The 17915-nt window shown below is 50.8% G+C and overlaps 6 protein-coding genes across 6 annotated transcripts in view; 2 read left to right on the top strand and 4 right to left on the bottom strand.

The window, feature by feature from the left end:
• GUITHDRAFT_93733 (hypothetical protein) lies at positions 1-5888 on the bottom strand. The gene is made up of 4 exons (XM_005834979.1): positions 5701-5888; positions 5272-5421; positions 2101-2820; positions 1-759 (listed from the first exon to the last, which is right to left on the bottom strand). Exons 1-4 carry the CDS (start codon positions 5826-5828, stop codon positions 54-56), a joined length of 1704 nt encoding a protein of 567 aa, XP_005835036.1. The 5' UTR covers positions 5829-5888; the 3' UTR covers positions 1-53.
• Positions 5889-6305: 417 nt separating this feature from the next.
• Positions 6306-6710, bottom strand: GUITHDRAFT_49141 (hypothetical protein; the record flags this gene model as incomplete). The annotated part of the gene is made up of 1 exon (XM_005834980.1): positions 6306-6710. A coding segment is annotated over one exon (405 nt), but the record flags the coding sequence as incomplete, so codon positions are not given.
• A 555-nt stretch (positions 6711-7265) lies between these two features.
• On the bottom strand, positions 7266-9046 carry GUITHDRAFT_68958 (hypothetical protein; the record flags this gene model as incomplete). The annotated part of the gene is made up of 2 exons (XM_005834981.1): positions 7266-7776; positions 8721-9046. Coding segments are annotated over 2 exons (837 nt in total), but the record flags the coding sequence as incomplete, so codon positions are not given.
• Positions 9047-9710: 664 nt separating this feature from the next.
• Positions 9711-11198, top strand: GUITHDRAFT_106138 (hypothetical protein; the record flags this gene model as incomplete). The annotated part of the gene is made up of 13 exons (XM_005834982.1): positions 9711-9713; positions 9765-9851; positions 9898-9982; positions 10027-10114; positions 10165-10275; positions 10318-10399; positions 10444-10568; positions 10611-10694; positions 10736-10808; positions 10853-10914; positions 10964-11004; positions 11051-11101; positions 11149-11198. The coding sequence occupies 13 exons, from the start codon at positions 9711-9713 to the stop codon at positions 11196-11198; spliced, it is 942 nt and encodes a 313-aa protein (XP_005835039.1).
• GUITHDRAFT_159514 (hypothetical protein) lies at positions 11188-13675 on the bottom strand (the record flags this gene model as incomplete). Its single annotated transcript, XM_005834983.1, has 14 exons — positions 11188-11848; positions 11896-12025; positions 12076-12136; positions 12186-12325; positions 12369-12476; positions 12523-12604; positions 12657-12709; positions 12770-12835; positions 12884-12949; positions 12996-13075; positions 13125-13190; positions 13234-13336; positions 13367-13585; positions 13625-13675. The coding sequence occupies 14 exons, from the start codon at positions 13673-13675 to the stop codon at positions 11226-11228; spliced, it is 1848 nt and encodes a 615-aa protein (XP_005835040.1). The 3' UTR covers positions 11188-11225.
• A 331-nt stretch (positions 13676-14006) lies between these two features.
• Positions 14007-17915, top strand: part of GUITHDRAFT_162518 (hypothetical protein) — a gene marked incomplete at its 5' end in the record, with an annotated part of 5532 nt that continues 1623 nt past the window's right edge. Inside the window, 16 exons of the mRNA XM_005834984.1 lie at positions 14007-14113; positions 14168-14251; positions 14298-14800; positions 14926-14981; positions 15143-15379; positions 15426-15572; positions 15685-15789; positions 15943-15993; positions 16099-16233; positions 16302-16370; positions 16528-16743; positions 16945-17094; positions 17195-17293; positions 17461-17535; positions 17636-17686; positions 17735-17802. Coding sequence (XP_005835041.1) covers positions 14007-14113; positions 14168-14251; positions 14298-14800; positions 14926-14981; positions 15143-15379; positions 15426-15572; positions 15685-15789; positions 15943-15993; positions 16099-16233; positions 16302-16370; positions 16528-16743; positions 16945-17094; positions 17195-17293; positions 17461-17535; positions 17636-17686; positions 17735-17802 — 2153 coding nt within the window. The remainder of the gene's footprint in view (positions 14114-14167; positions 14252-14297; positions 14801-14925; positions 14982-15142; positions 15380-15425; positions 15573-15684; positions 15790-15942; positions 15994-16098; positions 16234-16301; positions 16371-16527; positions 16744-16944; positions 17095-17194; positions 17294-17460; positions 17536-17635; positions 17687-17734; positions 17803-17915) is intronic.

Raw genomic sequence — 17915 nt, forward strand, 5'->3', positions numbered from 1 at the left:
ATCGTGTCGTGTGTCTTTATCTACAGTAGAATATTATTTACATCTGTCAAATGCTAGTCTGAGCTGTGAAAAACCCTCGTGTCCCGCATCCCATCCCTCCGAGGAGCTCGAGTATTCTCATCGTCCTCCTCTTCCATTCCACTCGATTTGAGCCGCTGAACTTGTTTATCGGGCATCTTGTCTAACTTGTTCTTCCCCAGCGTCAGAGTCTTGAGGCTGCTGAGGCTGAGGATGGCGGAAGGCGGCTCGGAGATCTGGTTGTCCCTCAGAGTCAGAACCTCGAGGTGAATCAGCCGAGAGACGGAGGAGGGGAGAGAGGAGAGCAGGTTGCCATGCAGCTTGAGGGACCTGAGCAATGTTAAGGCACCGATGCTCTCCGGGAGAGAAAGGATGCGGTTGCGCTGGAGTTCCAGAGAATGCAACGAAAGCAGACACCCCACAGTCGAGGGGACTGTTGACAGCTTGTTGTTTCCGATGTAGAGCTCCTCTAGCCGGACCATGTCGCCTATCGTCATCTTGATGTTTGCAATGAGGTTGTCATTCAGGTTCAGTTGCACCATGTTGGTGAGGTTGTAGACTTCCGGGAAGAAACAGATCTTGTTCATGCTCAAGTTCAAGATCTCCAGGCTCGTCAGCCCAGAGATCGCAGCCGGGACGAGAGTGATGGTGTTTCCTCCAGCAGAGAGGCAGCGGAGAGAGATGCAGTAACCGATGGCGTCAGGGATCTGGTTGAGGTTGCAGTCATCGAGGAAGAGCATGCTGAGCAGTCGGAGGTTGACGACTGAGCCAGGCAAGATGAAGATCTTGTCGTTCTGACTCACATTCAGCTCGCAAAGCCCCGACAGCTCGCACACGGCTTCAGGGAACTTCATGAGAGCGTTGCTGCGCAGGTACAGCTGTTGAAGGTGCTCCATGCCCTGCAGGTCGTCGGGCAAGAGCGAGACTTCATTCATCTCCATGTTGAGGTACCTCAGCTCGTTCAGCTTGTTCATCCATCTCGGGAACTCGCCGATCGAGTTCTGATCCAGCCACAGGTTCTGGAGCTTGTGCAGGGTCTTGACGCACAGGGGAAACTCAGTGAGCCTGTTCTCACCGAGGTCAAGGGACTGCAGGTTGACGAGAGTGCCGAGCTCGTTCGGAATGGCTTTGAGCTTGTTCGTTCGCAGGTTCAAGTCTTGAAGACCCACAAGGACGCCGAGCCACGTGCCAACCTGACGGCATTGATTGCGACTGAAGTTGAACCTGGTCAGATTTGAGCACTTGGCAATGACAGCAGGAATTTGCTGCAGATCTTGTCCTTGGAGATTGAGAAAGTTTGTCAGGGTGCTGGACTGCAACCTTGAAAGGAATTGGAGAATTTCAGGGACTGTGAACTTGTCTATCACCTCCTGCATCGTGTCTTTGAAATCGTTGTCGTCAAGAGCAAGTTCAACAAGCTGAGTCATCGCACACATCTCGAACGGAAGTTCCTTCAAACGATTCATGCTCAGCTTCAAAGATTGTATCGATGTCGAGCCAGATAGGGTAGCATTGAGGTTTTGCAGGCGATTATTCGTGCAGTCAAGATGTGTCAACCTGTAGTTCTTGTGGATTGACCCTGGGAGATGTTCAAGTTTGTTCGCCTCCACTACCAAGATTTCAAGATTTCGCAATAGGAAGATGTCTTCAGGCAGAGATTTGATACGATTCCGTGTGAGATTGAGCTCCTTGATTGCAGTCAGGGTCAAAACATTCTCATTCAAAATCTCAATCTTGTTGTTCATCACGTTGTAGGAGATCAAGTTGCGATAGGGAGCGAACGGGCAGCTTGAGAGGCCGTATCCGATCATCTCCAGCCTTCTTGTCGACTTTGACTTGTTGACGTCTTCGATCCACCTGAGCATTTGTTTGATCCCTCGTTCGCAGACAACCGCGGGAATGTCTCGTCGCTCGTCGTCTTGGACGTGAATGTGCCTCAGGCTTGTCATCGTTGTGAACCACAAGGGGAGATGTCCGCTGTCGCTCAGGGTCAGCGCCTCACTCACCCACAGCTCCTTCAGCTTCCGCAGGCTTGTCAGGGTGTTGGGCACCTCGTGAAACACGTTGTTCCCTATGGAGAACTTGATAAGCTTCTTGAGGGACGAGATCGCATCGGGCAAGGCACGCAAGTAGTTGTGAGAGACGTACAGTTCTGCTAGCCTCTGATATGAGCTGACAGCTCCTGACAGATAGATGAGCTTGTTATGATTGAGGGCTAGTTGCTGCAAGTTTGTAAGATCAAAGAACTCTGAAGGTAACTCCTCGATCTGATTGTGAGACACGTCGAGGCATGTCAGAGAAGTGAGCGCCCCGATGGCAGCATGCAGGAAGGTCAGCCGGTTGAAGTCAAGCTTCAGTGTCGTGAGATGCACCAACTTTCCTATCTGAGCAGGGATTTCATCTATCTTGTTGAAGGAGAGGACCATCTCTTTCATCCCAAGCAGATTCCCGATGTACGGCACGAGCTTTTCCATGTCGTTCCTTGAAAAGTCAAGTGAATACAGATTGCCAACCTTGCAAACTGACTTGGGAAAGACAGAGACTGCGTTGCCGCTCATGTTCAAAGTCTCCAGTTGCATCAACCAAGATATTGAAGATGGGAAATAGATTATTTCGTTCTTTTGCAAGATTAATGACTTCATTGCAGTCATCATCCCGATTTGAGATGGTATTGTGACAATGTTGTTGAATCCGATACCAAGCAAGGTCAGCGAGGTCAGGCAAGAGAACTCTCTTGGAATCTCTTTGATCAAGTTGTTGTCTGCAACGATTTCAAGCAGCGCCGTGCAAGATCCCATTTCACTTGGCAGAGAGACGAGCGCATTGAAACTCAACTTGCAGACTTCAAGCTGCGCGAGTCGTCCAACAGCAGCAGGGAGCAGGCGAAGTTTGTTTTGAGACAGGATGAGTGTGCGCAACATAGGCGGGAAGTCAAAACCTTCTGGAAATGTTCTGATCTGATTCGAGGAGAGATCCAACTCCAGCAGGGCCTGGAGTCTGATCCATGAAGTCAAGATGTCTCGAATATTGTTCTTTGAGCATGAGAACTTGACGAGGGAATCAAAGTTCTCTATGCTCTTGTCGATCTTCTCTAGCTGATTGTTGTCCAAACACACAGTCTTCAACGGCTGCCGTGAAGGTGAATCAGGCGATTTATCTTCCTGCCAGATGTCTTCGGGGATACGGTTGAGTTCAAGATCACGAAGCATCATCTCTCCAGTCTTGCGCCCGTTCAGAAGCTTCACGACATATTCCACCTGCAAGTTGACTTCTCTACTCGCTGTATTTTGAAAGAAATCTCCGAGAAACGTTTCACTGACATTGAACACGTCGAGCTGTGTGAGGTCTGTCATGGCCGCAGGAACATCTGCAAGAGGATTGTTGCTCACGTTGAGGTAGTTGAGCTTCTTGAGAGTAGCCAAGGCTTCGGGCAGTGATGACAATTTGTTGAAACTGCCGTCAAAAAGCTGAAGATTGACTAGCTGAGAAATTGCGTCAGGGAGCTCTGCGATCTCATTCCGTGACACGTCGATCCCCGTGCAGATGTCAACGAAGTTGACACACCAGGGAGACGGGAAGTAGTCGAGATATTTCCATCCGAACTTGACCTCATGCATGTCAAGTTTCTTGGTCCGAACAAGCCTCTCCTCTCTCATGAGATAATCTTGAATCGATTTCAGCCCGAGGTCTACCACATGTGGAGGCGGATCTTCAAGGGGATTGTACTGAACATTGAGAACTTCAAGATCTGTGAGCAAAGCAATGGAGTAATGTAAGCTGGTCAACGAATTGCTTTGTAGGTATAGTTCAGCTAAACCTTCAAACTTTCCCATGTGTGGAAGGATTTCAAGCACGTTTCTTGAAAGATCGAGGGTTTCTAGATCAATGAATGCGGTGATGATTTGAGGGATCTCTCGCAGTTTGTTGTTTGCCAGACTGAGATGCAACAGGTCTGTCATCGTTGTGATTTCTTTAGGGAAAAACTTCAGCCCGAGGTTGGAGAGGTCTAAACGTTTCGTTCTGTCGGAGTTGATGATCTTCTTGTAATATTGCACTAGCGTCTCATTGCTCCTCATGATCACTTCCTTGGGCGGTGTCATGGTCATTCTCATGTTCTGAGCATTCAGTTTCTTCAGGACCGTGAGGTGCGAGACTTCAACCTTGAACGTCTCACACAATTTCAACTTCTTCAGCTTGTCTGGTAATGTCTTGACAGGGTTAGCGTGTAGCAGCAACGTGTTGAGCTGTGTCAGACCGACGATGGAGTTTGGAACGTCGGTAATGCGGTTGTTGGATAGGTCGAGGTATGTGAGGGACTGGCACCCTCCTGAAAACTCACTCGTCAACGCAATAAAAAAATTGCTATCAGTTCCTCCAATAGATTTCGGAATGGTCGAAATTTTGTTCTGTCCCAGGTCCAAAAATCTCAAATCACTCAATCGTGTAAAACTATCTGGTAACGTCTCAATGTTGTTGAATCTCAAGTTCAGAGTTTGCAAGCAATACATGTTTCCAATATTAGCCGGGAGCAATGCAAGACGATTTTTAGAAATTGACAGCTCTGTTATCCTGGTTTGTTGACAAATTGCAGCTGGAAGGCTTGGTAGTTGATTGTTATCGAGTCGAAAAACCTCCATCAGCCCTATCTGTGACACATGGTCTTCCATATGCATGATCTTGTTGAAACTTAAATCCAGAACTTTCAATGTTTGTATGCTTGTGAGGTGTAGCGGTAAAGAAACAATCTGAAAATCACTCAGATGAAATATTTTCTTCTGAAGTCCTTCTCTGATTCTGTCGAGGTAGCTGACGGCAACCTTGGTGCCTTGAGTGGAGATGTCCTTGGGAGGTAGGATCAAATCATTCCAATCAAACTCCAGCACCCGGATCCTCCAGAACTCTTTCAAATTGAGCGGGAGAGTTTTCAGAGGGTTGCCTCTTATCTTCAACTCTGTCACAGATGTCCAGGAAGCAAACACTTGCGGGATTGTCTCAAGCAGATTGTTCTCCATGTGCAGGACCTTCAAAGACTGCATCCGGGCAAACACTTGAGGGATGTTTGAGATTTGGTTGTTGCACAGAGAGACATGAGTCAAAGAGTTGTTGGAGGAGATTGGTTGAGGTATCGTCTTGAACTTGTTGCTATCCGCACTGAAAAGCTGAAGCGATGCACATTTGCGAATCGACTGTGGAAATGAATTCAATCGATTTCTGTTCGCGGAGAAATACTTGAGAGCTTTGAAGTTACCAAACCTGAGAGGAATCGAAGATATCCTGTTATCGTCAAGGTACAAGGCTTCAAGTTTTAGCAAGGAACAAACCTCATCAGGCAGCACAGAGATATCATTTTCTGACAGATCGAGAGCGATCAGGTTAGTCAGTGCATGTATTGAAGCCGGGACACTTGCGAGATTGTTTCTTGTTAGGGAGATGGATTTGAGTTCTCCAGACAAGTTTCCGAGCTCATGGGTAGTGATCTCTGGAGGCAGGTAGTGCAGGTGATAATCTTCGAGCTCAATGGACATGGTTGACTTGGCTTCTTCGTATCGCTTCAAGTAGTCCAGCAGGTAAGAAATCCCCTTCTTTGAGATGAATTTTGAAACCTCAAAAGGAGGAGACGCAATCTTCTCTTCCCAGTCCGCATTGAACGTCGTCAGATTCCTCAGTCTGCAGAATGAGAACGGAATGCCTTCAATCTCGTTCTCAACGATGGAAAGAAAAGTCAGCGATGTACATTGGCCGAGTTGAGCCGGGAGGCTTGAGAGGCGATTTCTATCGAGGATTAAGGACTGGAGCTGAGACAGGTGCATTATCGACTCGGGTATGGAAACCAGGCTGTTGTCACAAATAGAAAGACTTTTCAACAAGACCAGAGCTCCAAAGTCAGGCACAATCTTCTCGATAGTTTGCTTCATGATATTCTGAACCTCTCGAGCCATCTCAGAGGTTTCGTTGTTGACGCGATAGCTGTCAGGTGGCAAATGTGTCAGCAGATTCTTGTCCAGCCTGAGGCTTTCAAGGACGGAGATGGTACAGATCTCCTCAGGCAGCTCTGACAGCTTGCCCTCGGTCAAATCCAACTCGCCGGTGTCAAGAGAGCTCAGGAGCTTCTTACAGTAGTCTCTCATCGAGGCGAGGCCTTCCCTCGTGATCGACCTGGGAGGGCTCTGCACGCAGTTCTCCTCGAAGACGAAACTCTCAAGTTGGTCGAAATGTGCAAACTCAACAGGAAAGTGAGTGAAGCGACTCTCTTCACATGATAGTCTACGTAACTGTTTCATCTGACAAAGCGCCGCCGGGAATCTTTGAACGAAAGGGTTCTTGCTGACATCGAGGTCTTCCATTGTCGTAAGCGCCCCAAGATAATCTGGAATACAGGCCAGGTAATTCTGATCAAGGTGTAAAAGTTTAAGCTGTGCAAGGTTTGTAATCGAGGAACTGATTTCCTTGATTTTGTTGTCTTTCAGGATGAGAACAATGAGTTTGACAAGTGTTGATACGCAATCAGGAATCTGTTGTAGTCGATTAGATGTAACAACCAATTTGACGATCAAGCTACATTGTCCCAATGATTCTGGAAGACTTTTCAAAGAGTTCTGTTCGACGACAAGCTCTTTCAAGGCTGTTATGGATCCTACGGTATTGGGAAGAAAATGCAAAGAGTTCTGACTTATGTTGAGCACTGCGAGGTCATGCATTTCGCAGACATCAGGAGGAAGTTCGCTCAGAGAGAACTGCTCTAAGTAGAGCTCGTGCTTGATTTCTCCTTCCATCAGTTTTGCAAAGAAGCTTCTGATGTCCCTGATGGAGTTGGTAGCAAGAACTTGCGGAGGTGATATCAGCGCACAGTTCTTCACGCTCAAATCCACCAGAGGTTGAATGTTGACCAGCGACTTGGGAAGCCTTCTCAGGCGGAAGTTGTCATCCAGGTTGAGTGAGGTCAAGGACTGCATCAGATCAAAGTAGCTCGCAATCTCCAGAAACCGATTGCCCTGCAAGGAGAGCTTGGTCAGGGACGAGCAGCTCTTGCAGACTGACTCAGGCATCTCATCGATGTAGTTGTGGCTCAGATTCAACTCTCTCAGGTCCCGCAGATCTCGAATCTCCAGCGGCACATGCAGCAGGCCATAAGAGCTGAAGTCCAGCACGTGCGTCACCGCAGCTCTAGACAGGGTTCGCAGGTGCTCCATGACGCAAGGGATTCCCTTTCGAACGATCTCGTTGCAGGGGACTCTCAGTGAATCGCATTCCAGCGACAGGATCTTGAGGTGGGTGATAGCCCCGAGGTACAGGGGCAACTCTTCGAGGCCATAGTTCTTGGAGAGATCAAGCGAGGTCATGCTTGACATTTCTCCGATTTCAAATGGGATTGTTTGTATCATGTTGTTTGAGAAGTCAGCTTTCTCAACTCCTGTCATACCGCAAGCAAACAAGGGAAAGCGTCTGAACTTGTTCTGTTGCATCAGTAGAAGCTTGACATGCTTCATGTTTGCGAATGAAGGAGGAACAGTGTCGAGTTCGTTGTCGTGAAGGCGGAGATCTGTGATCGAAGACATCTCCCCGAAACGATTGGGCAGCCGCTTCAGATTGTTGTTGTCAGCATAGAAATGCACAACTTTTGTGAGGTTTCCTATTGTATCAGGCAAAAACTCTAGATTGTTGTGCCGAATCGAAAAATATTTCAAGTTGTGGAGATGTCCGAGTTCATCTGGAAGGTACTTGAGATGATTGTTTTCAACATTTAGATCCACGATCTTGCTCAGATGTGAGATTGAATCTGACATGAGAAACATTTGATTGTTGCTGACTTGTAAGCTCGTCAGGTTCACCAGTTGACTCAGTTCCGAGTGCATGTATCTGATCTCATTGTTTCCAAGATCAAGAGAAGTCAACGTTGTCACGTAGCAAAGCTCAAGAGGCAGGTGGTCCAACTCTCTTGCGTTGAGATCGCCATAACAAGACTCTCGCATCTGGCACAAACTCTGAAGCCATCGGAGCACATTCTCTGAACCGAGGCTGCAAACTGAAGGCGCAGGAATCTTCAACCTCTCTAAGTCAATGTCAAATTCAGACAGACTTGTCAGATATCCCATGTCCGTTGGGACCGTCTGCCAGAAGTGTTGAGAAAGTGCACAAGGCGAAAGCAAGGGAATACCTCGATGGGGTTGCTGGAAAGCCTGAGCTTCTTCAAACAGGTTAGGTTACCCATCTCGGGGTGTAAGACGCGGATGTCATTGTCTCTGAGATCCAACACTGTCAGGCTTGAGAATCGCTTCATCATGTCGAGAGGAATCTCTGTCAGACGGTGACCAGTGAGCTCTAGCACCCGCAAGTCTGCGATGATGCTGATGCACTTGGGATACTCTCGGATCGGAATGTCGAACAGATCCTTCGACAGCTTCAGAATTTTGAATGTGTTTGCACTGTTGCAACATGTCAGAAACAACAAGTGACAGTCTGCCCATTACTTGTCCAATCGACGCAGGTACGTTCTGATCTTCTTCCATTTCTCTGCTTTGGGCGTCCCACTCACCACTGCAGAGATGTCTTCGTCGTCTTCAGATGGAATCTTGTTCTCATCGTAGGAAAAGGCTGTCAATGAAGTCAGCCGCCCGAATTCCCATGGCAGGCAGGTGAGCTGGTTTTTCTCCAAGGACATGTGCTCCAGTCTATGAAGCATCCCGATGGTCCTCGGCAAGAACTCGATGCGGTTGTCATGAGCCCAGAAGCGCTGGAGGGAAGCGCACAAGCCGATCTCTTCAGGAAGAGATCGGAGCCTGTTTCCATTCACCTTGATCACCTGAACATTAGTGAATGTCCCGATGAGGGGGTCGACGTATTCCAGCAGGTTGTTGTTGATCCAGAGCAAGGAGATGCTTGTCAAATCCCAGAGACCGGAAGGAATCTCCTTGATAGGCAAGTTGATGATCTCGCATTCTCCTGTCTTTCTAGCAATTTCAATCCTCGCTTCTAACTTCTTGCTTAGTTCAACACCAATCCCTTCTTTCTGCTGATTCTTCTTGTTCATGGTTCATGCTGGTCAAGTAACCGCTCGCATCAGTGCTCTATCTCTCAGCATGGCATTCTCAGTTGACATACTTTACATCTGTTCTTCGCCTGCAGCATCCGCCTGCCTTTCAAGTTTCCATCTGCTCGTCCTTGGCGCCGTTGCTATCGCTACCTCATGGCGTTCACGGTTCCTTCCGTTACAAACCGTTGGAAGTAAACCGGTGGACGGGATGCGACTAAACGCGATCGAGAATGGCGTGGATTTGAGGAGGCGAGGAAAAAAGCGAAGAAGAATGTGCGGATGAGAGAGATAGAAGGAATGAAAGAGGCATGGAGACGATCATGGGCGAACAAGCATGCGATTGAGTTATGAAAGACTCATCAGTCAAAATTATGATTGATATTGAAGCAGAGAAGCAGGGGGGTGTATGATGCTTTGATAGAGAGAAGTTATGAAAAGCCAACAGACTGCAGCGCTCTGGCTTGTGCTTTCCGGTGTGTTGTGTGTCTGCAATGGTGAGCATTGGTGGCCAAATCGGGCAACGGGGAGCAGAAGATTGTTGAATCGCCTTCGAGGAGGATTCTCGGACAGCGAGGAAAGCTTGGCAGAGGCAAACAAGCAGATTACAGCAGCGGTATTAGAGGAAATGAGGCAGTTGAACCGAAGCTCATGTGGAATTCCTATGGTATAAGTTCATCTGTCTTACTAAGATTTGAAAAATCGTGCCTGGGTACAGTTACGACCTGAGCCGAAACCGTTGGAAGGCGATATCAGGATCCCTGGAGATTTCAACGACATAGTCGAGGCTCTTGTTACTTGCAAGGTGAGCTGAAGGGAGCTCGGTATTCTTGCTGCTTAACATTCGGCAGAACGGGTCGAGTTTCTTCCTTGGAGAAGGGAAATACCACTGGGATGAATTGACTACGCCGAATGGAACGAGGCGGATAGGGCACGGTCTCATCTCCTCCTTCTCTTGGCCTTTGCGTCACACTGCTCAGACTTCAAGAACAAGAACGATGCTGCCGGTGGAACCATCTTCATCGCACACACTCTCCGACTCCGTGGACATCCGAAGGCTGAGCTCTGGTGAGAAAGGACAATCGTTTGCAAGGGGTTGGGATGACGTGATGTCTCAGGGGACATCTTGTCTTCGTCTCTGGGTCTTCAGGCATCTGCAAGTACGTCACGTTGGCAGCAGACTGCCGACAGTCGGACGCAGGACATCCCTCGGTTTTCATCTACGGCAGGTCAATTGATTCTTGTTGTCCTGCGCGTCAGTGTTTCTACAGGGCATGGCAGTTTCACGAGTGCGAAGTTCGTTCTGCTGGAGGTGCAGCCGTTGCACTGGCTGGAACAGGAGGGGCCCACATGGTTCGTCATTGTCTGCCAGGAAAAACCATGACGCACGTCTGCAGTACGAATGTGGCATAGGAGGAGTTGAATCATTTCCTACGACTCGGGCTCAGGTCGGCGTGTGGGTGCTTGAGAACTCAAGCTGCTGGCTCCACTCGTGCGCTGTGAGATCGAACCATCGCTCTGGGTAAGTCGCCACGTTCCTCGTCGACGATTTGACAATTTGCAGGGTCATTGCAGCGGGTCAAGCAATGCTGAAAGCGTATCAGTGCAGCTTTGCTTTCAATATGCAACACCTTCATCTGATTCAAGCGTGCAAAGTCGTTGGGCTGCTTCTTTATAGCCCTTGACAAGTCAGCAGGTCAAGCTTTATCGCTGCGAGCTGCACGATAGCCTGGATACAAGCTTCAAGATCGACCAAGACGAGGTGTCGACTCTCGACTACCCATGACCTGTCCTCACTTGCTGCAGGGTGTTCTGCTCCATCTATATTTCAATCTCATCCAGGGGAAGCTGTGGAACTCGAACTCGAGGTCGCGAGTAAATCCGTGCTCCAGAAGTTCCATTGAGCCTGTACCGCAGACCAGCAGGGCTGAAGGAGGTTCAGAACAAGTGCTTTCAAGGTAAGACGCGGGTGCTAACGCTGATCATGGGTAATCTTGCCCCCAGGGAGCTGGAGGGAGGACTTGTCTGTGCTCAACACCCATAGAAAGTTGCTAGGTGAGGGCGAAAACACATCGATATAGTACGATGATGCAGCACTGCAGACACAGTGATGGACGTCAGTGCAAGAAGCCACGAGCGTTCGAGTTTGTAAGTTTATATGAGAAGCCAGCAACTCGCATCAGATTTTCTCGAGCGGAGTGATGCCCAACAGACTCATTCCCTTCTTCATCACTGCTGCCACAACCTCACAGATCACCAAACGCTGTGACTGTAGGGGATCTCCGATGACGTGGCAGTCGCGGTAGAAGTCGTTGAACTTCTCTGCAGTGTCATAGAGGAACTCGCAGATGAGATGAGGCAGCAACGTGTCAGCAACGCGCTCCACGACCTCTGGGAACTTGAGGATGTGGAGGACGAGCTGATACTCCTTGGGATGCTGCACGCTAGGAAGGACGTTGGCAAGGTCCTGCAGCTTGACGCCAGCTCTAGCCTTGATGGACGTGATCCTTGCATACGAGTACATCAAGTAGACGGCTGTGTTGCCCTTGAGGTCCAACATCTTGTCATACGAGAACTGGTAGTCAGAGATCCGATGCTGCCTCAAGTCCGCGTACTTGACGCAACCGTAGCCGATCCTCCTGGACGCTTCCTCCAGGTCGCCCTCTGCCATCTGCGTGGTGGATCCTTCCGTGTTCATCCTCTCGCGCAGGTGGGTCAGGGATCTCGTCACGGCTTCGTCGAGCAGGTCCACGAGCTTCGTGACCTCCCCTGACCTCGTCTTGAACTTCTTCTTGTCATCGCCTGCCAGCATCTGTCAGAGACCCTGTGGAGTTGGAGACGGCAGATACCGAGGACAAGACCAAAGGGAACGTGGTCAAGGCGAGCTCCTCCTTCACACCATCCAGCCCTCTTGGCAGCATGGAAGATCATCTCGAAGTGCTCGCTCTGCCCCGCATCTGTCACGTAGATCACACGATCCTGCAACAAACTCTGTCATGTCAAGTGGATTAATCACTGCATACTCTTACCGCCTTCATTTCCTGCAACCGGTACTTGACCGCCGTCAAATCGGTACTATCGTAGCCGTACCTGCTCATTTCTTTTCAGCCCTTGTTTTCATTTCTCTCCTCTCGCTCACCCGCCATCAGACTTGACAGCCATCAGAGGAAACTGCTTCCCACACTGAATGATCTTCGCTCCATCACTTTCTTCCACCATCCCTTTCGCCGTGAGCTCCTTCACAACGTCGGGGATGCGCGAGTTGTAGAAACTCTCGCCCTGCCTACCGTCAACCGACTACAGTGGATCCGCCAAGGTCAACCTGCTCGACGAGTCCCGCACACTCAAGGCGGTCATAGACCATCTGGAACTGAATGCGCGAGACATCGCACAAGGCCTTCCAGCACTGAAGGGAGTACGGGTCCCCCGCCTGCCAGCTCTTCCGTTACCAACGTCAACTAAGACGCCGCGTCCACCTGAAGGGTGACAACCGACGTACGCGAAGCTTCTTTGAACTCTGCGTCTTCGTCGAATCGTTTCTTCGCCTCCTTATAGAACCTGAGCATCGGCAACTTTCAGTGGTCGCCAGTCACGTCGGGCGTTTCATCACGTGGTCAGATCACTGATGTTTGGCGGCTGCTCGTGGAAGTTGGGGTAGGCAGTCTGTCAGCCAGCATGAGCGCAAGTAGTTCACAACATGGAAGCATCAGTCTTGCGTCATACCCTGAGATGGTTGATCAGCATCCCGAACTGTGTACCCCAGTCTCCGACATGGTTGATGCGGTGGACCTGACGTCAGCCCTCTCAGCTCACCCCCACGTCCATCGCTCCTCTCACCCTGTGTCCGCAAAACTCCAGCACTCTGCAGATCGACTCCCCGATGATGGTTGATCGCAGATGTCCCTACTCCTCGTCATCCGCCGGCCACAAACGGGGACAGAGCTCTTACCACGTGCATTTCCTTGGCGATGTTGGGAGAGGAGAAGTCCACCACAACCTCTTGCGGCTGGCTGGCTGGAGGCTGCGGTCCTGTTTAACATAGTCTTAGCAGATGGTGCGAGCCTGTCAGGGGTGCCACCATTCTTGAGGATCTTGGCAAAAGACTCAGCGATGAAGGCGGGGTCCAAGAAGATGTTGATGAAGCCTTGAAGCCGAACTCAGAGGCAGCGCATGCAGTGAATGCTCACCTGGTCCTGCGATCTCAGTCTTCAGAAGCACTTTGTTCTTCGGTATGCATTCCACGATTCGCGCCGACACATCCCGGGGAGCCTTTGGCGCGTCAGCCACACCCTGCGTGGGGATAAGCGAAACCATTCGCACGGCCAAGGCATGAGAGACAACCTTGTCCTTGAGGATCTTGTGAATTGCCATGGCTGAGTTGCACTGATAGTCACCATGCTTGGCGTCGGAAGTGGCCTGAACTACAAGCCAGCGACTCTTTTCAAGGGACTCTGGTACGATGGGAAATGCTTGAGCGATGGCCTTTTCAAAGAGGAGGGTGACAGCGGAGATGAGTGTCGTCTCTTCTCCTGCTGCTGCCTGCACCTGTCGCTTGAGTGCCTGAAGCGCCTCCTCCACCTCCTCCAGCGCCTTCACGTTCCCCGTCAGACGCTTTCCCAAGTCCTCCATGCTCTCGTGTGCGGCTAAACCCCCACCCCACCTCTTCTTTCCCCACAATCGCAGCGCAATGGAGGGGTGTCATTATGGTCTCCCATCATCCGAGGATATCATGATGACTCATCGCCCGAGTCCGACAGAAGTTCCCGGAGGCTGCGGCCCGACCGGGTCACTGAGAGTTAAGTGATAATTACTGGTACCATCACGTGACTCGGACTCCCCGGTACATTGTCCGACAATCACTGAGGCAGACTTGGTATCATATTTGAGTAATAGTTTTCATTTTCAACGGCCTGCGATGGGCAAGTGGAGGACAAGGGACTGAAAGAGGTGAAGCTCGAGCATGGCAGAGAACGAGATGGAGGTCGCACAAACCCCAGAGCTTGATACCAGCAATGAAGTTGCAGCTGATGCAAACGAAGGAGATCACGGCGGGAGGAGGAGGAGGAGGTAAATCCGCTCCGATGTTATTCAAACGCTGAAAAAACGTCACTTGGTTGTCAGGCAAGCGGCATCAGATGCTCTGCCGCCCGTGAACGATCCTGCCGTTGAGAGCAGAAGGAGGCGCGGAGTCTTGAAAGCAAACAAGTAATGTTTGTTGGGTTGTCAAGCAAAAGCTGAGATTTCGCTACAGGGTTTTGCCAGAGGAAGAGGGGGCAGACAAGTCGAGGAGAAAGAGGAAAGTGAAGCTTGAAAGCAAGCAGACGCCTTCAGACACCAACGTTAATCCTCCTGTTGAAGAGGGAGAGCCTCAAAAGCCGGCCAATGGTAACGACATTTTGAAAGGAGTTGATGAGCATCAGGCCGAGGAAAAATGCCAGCAGGGAGATCCGCCGCAAGCATCGAACGAGTTCTGGGACTTGTGCATGGTGATCGATGTTGCAGCTCATGTCTCGACATTCGGCGGAGAACACACAGTCCAAGAAAAAATGGCTGAGGCCGAGAGAGAGATCAGTGGCTTCCTCCAGCTGCTACGCGAGGTCGGGGTCCAGCACACGGAGTATGAAGTGATCGACGAGCATCAAGGAGTGTGCGGACCTGTGATGATCCTTTGCACTGCCAGTCAGAGTGAATTCGAGGAAGAAGCAGAGATCATGACGCTGAGCAAGCCTCTCATCCTCATCCCGGAGGCTCAGGGTAAGTTTGGGAAGAGCGCGACGTACGGGAGGATTTGCGCCCGTTCAGCGTCGCGAGGAAGACAGCGTTCCACGAGTCGCCTTACCTGCGAGGAGATGACGTGGTCCCGAATGACTCGATGGAAGAGGTGAAGAGAGGAGGAGGAGGAGGAGGAGGAGGTGGTGGTGGTGGTGGAGAAAAGGTAATGAGAGAGGTGGAGAAAAGGTAATGAGAAGGGAAGGAGGGTGGGAAAGAGGGAGGGAAGGAGAGAGAGGAGGTAGTTCGGACATAGTGAAGTGAAGAGGATGAGAAGAAAGGAGAAGGGATGAAAGAATAGTATGCAATCACTGATTCTCTTGTCAGTCGGCTTACTCGCACAAGTACTTCAGTGCTTGCGAGCGGCAGTACCTCCTCGAGCACATGATCGAGTCCAAAATTCGTCTGGCCCTCCACGAGAAGATTCTTGCCCCTAAAACCGTCATCGACTTCTTCCCGCTGCATGAAGACGACGGGGAGAACAAGAACTATCGTGACTTGTCGTGGCTGCGTCAGAACTGGGCGATTCCCCTGCGAACCCAACGCTTGCTCGCTCCTCTCAAGGTGACCAGTTGCCTCCCGTTCTCCTCCAGCTGACGGGGAGCTCAAGATCTTGTCAAATCCGCACATCGGCATGGAAGAGCCGATCGAGGAGGTTCGAGACTATTTCGGCGATCAGATCGCCATGTACTTTGCCTTCCTCAGTTTCTACACGCGATGGCTTAGCTATCCTGCCATCGTGGGCCTTGCATTCCAGGTTGAAAAGCAGAGGGTAGAGAGGAACGCAGGGGGGAAGGGGGAAGGACTGGGAAGGGAGGGAGAGGAGGAGGAGGGCGGAGAGGGTACGGGCATGTCTGAGAGTGAACTAGATCTGGATCTCAGTATCGGGAACAGACAACTGGGCGCTTGTTGCCTACTGCGTGTTCATCACGTTCTGGGGATGTCTCATGATTAAGTACTGGGAGCGAAAGCAGGTTTGTCTGCTCGCTGCTCCTCTCCTCCGGCCTCTTTCCTTATCTCCGCCCTTCTTCGAAATTTAGTTTTTCCCCCCCCCCCCCCCTCTTCCTCCCTCCTCTCTCTTCTTCATAGTCTGTATTCTCAATGTACCCTGCTGATCTCTCACCAAGAGCTCCTATGCCTACTACTGGTCAACGAGTGACCTCGCCAACAGACCAAAGGTGATCGAAGCATATCCTTGTCACCATCAAATCCCTCCCCCCCCCCCCCTCCCCCGCACCCCCAGTGTTCCTTTGTTGTTCTCCCTTTCCTTACCTCCTTATCAGGTCCGGCGAGAATTCTTTGCGGCAATCGACAAGCTGCAAGGGCCCTCCGAAGAGAATCAAATCTTCTCCTCCAACCTCTCCCCACTCGAGGCGAGGGAGACTAGAGTTCTTCGGAGGAATAAGAAGACAGGACAGGTCCGCTCCTCCCTTCTCCTTTCCTCCTCTCCTTTCTCCTCTTCCCCTACATGACCTTCATGGTTCAGATGGAGTACAAGTATCCCAAGTGTCTGCGCCTGCAAGTGTACTTCCTTTCCTTCGGCTTTTCAATGACGGTATCATCTATGCTTCAGTCCATCATGAGCGAAGGGGAGGGCGAGGGTGAGGGTGGAAGAGGTGGAAGAGGGTGCGGAGAGGGAGGATGGAGGGAGGAAAGGGAAGGGGAAGAAGGCAGACGTTGAGGAGGAGAAGGAAGACTGAGATTCTTGGCAGCTGCTGGGTTGTGTGTGTATCTTCTTCATCTACTTCTACCTCATCAACGTCATTGCAAGCTACTGGGATTGTCAGAAAGGAGCTATCATCGGCGCCATCGTTCATTCATCTTTGATCATCATCACAAGCACCATCTATCGTAAAGTTGCCATCATCATCAACGACTGGGAAGTTCACCGCACCGACATCAAGTACGAGAACAGTCTGATCCTGAAGGTGCGTCTCCCCTCCCCTCCCCCTCCCCTCCCCTCCCCACCCGTATACTCATCTCTTCGCCTGCCTTCTTGTCTTCCCTTGTCTCCGCCCCCCACCCCCCTTTCCTCTCCTCTCACCTTCCTCAGCCCTTCCTCGAAAGTCTTCCTGCATCATCCCGATTTCTCTCATCCCGGGGCCTCCAGTCCGCTAACGCCATCACAGATCTTCCTGTTTGAGTTCTGCAACAACTTCCTCTCTATGATATGGATTGCTTTCTTCTCCCTCTACTTCTGTCAAGACATCCCGGCCATGCAGCAAACCCTCACAGGCATTAGCCCCGAAAACCAGTGCATCGACACTTCCACCATCAAGGTCCTCCTCTTCTTCTTCCTCCTTCTCCTCCTCCTCCTCCTTCTCCTTCGCCTCTTCCTCCAGCTCTTCCTCATCCTTCTTTTCCTCACTCTCTTAGCAGACATGCGGGAATGAGACGCGCAAGTCTCTTTTCAATCAGCTTCAGATCAAGCTCGGAACTCTCTTTATCACCAGAATGATCGTCGGCAACATTAGCGAGGTCGCTCGTCCTACCATCGCCTCCTCCTCCTCCCTCCCTCCCTCCCTCCCTCCCTCCCTCTGCCTCCTCACTCCATCAGCGTATCTCCTTGTCTCAGCTGACTCTGGTCTCAGTTGCTCCCGCACAGCTCCTTCTTCAAGCGCTGTATGTCTCTGTTTGACTGCAAGCGAGGCAAACGAAAGGAGGAGGAGGAGGCAGGCGCCAACCTTGAGGTTCGAGTGGACGCGCCTGGAAACAATGAGGTGGGGGGACTCTAAAACTTCGTCTCTTTCTCTCTTCCTCCTCCTCCATTTATTCTCCTCCTCCCTCTCTTCTCTTCTTTCATTTACAAATCTCCTTCAGCCGCTCACCAAGTCTCGAGCATGGTGGAGGAAGAAGAGTCTTGAAGAGATGGTTCTGTCCTCGGACCCTCTCCTCTCCTCTCTCATCTTGTCCTCACAGAATTTGGGTCTGTATGGTGATGGAGGTGACGCTTGCACGGTAGACGATTATTTGGAGATTGTTATCCAGTAAGATCCCCCCCCTTCCCCTCCTCCTCTCCTTCCTCCCGCTCTTCTCCTCTCCTTCCCCTCCCTCCTCCCCCTCCTCCCCCCCCCCTTCTTCTCCTTTTATCGGCCGGCGC

Source organism: Guillardia theta (assembly GCF_000315625.1).
Source record: "Guillardia theta CCMP2712 unplaced genomic scaffold GUITHscaffold_23, whole genome shotgun sequence".
Taxonomy (NCBI): Eukaryota; class Cryptophyceae; order Pyrenomonadales; family Geminigeraceae; genus Guillardia; species Guillardia theta.

What these genes read in the sequence shown, in the direction of transcription:
- GUITHDRAFT_93733 (XM_005834979.1), bottom strand. Translation starts at nt 5,828, where the DNA reads ATGCACCTGTCTCAGCTCCAGTCCTTAATCCTCGATAGAAATCGCCTC. An exon ending in AACGAGATTGAAGGCATTCC is followed by an intron (nt 5,422 to 5,700) that starts GTTCTCATTCTG and finishes CAATCTCGCAAG; the next exon opens with TGTCCCGGCTTCAATACATG. An exon ending in TCCCTCAAGAAGCTTATCAA is followed by an intron (nt 760 to 2,100) that starts GTTCTCCATAGG and finishes CCGACTGCTCAG; the next exon opens with CATGCTCTTCCTCGATGACT.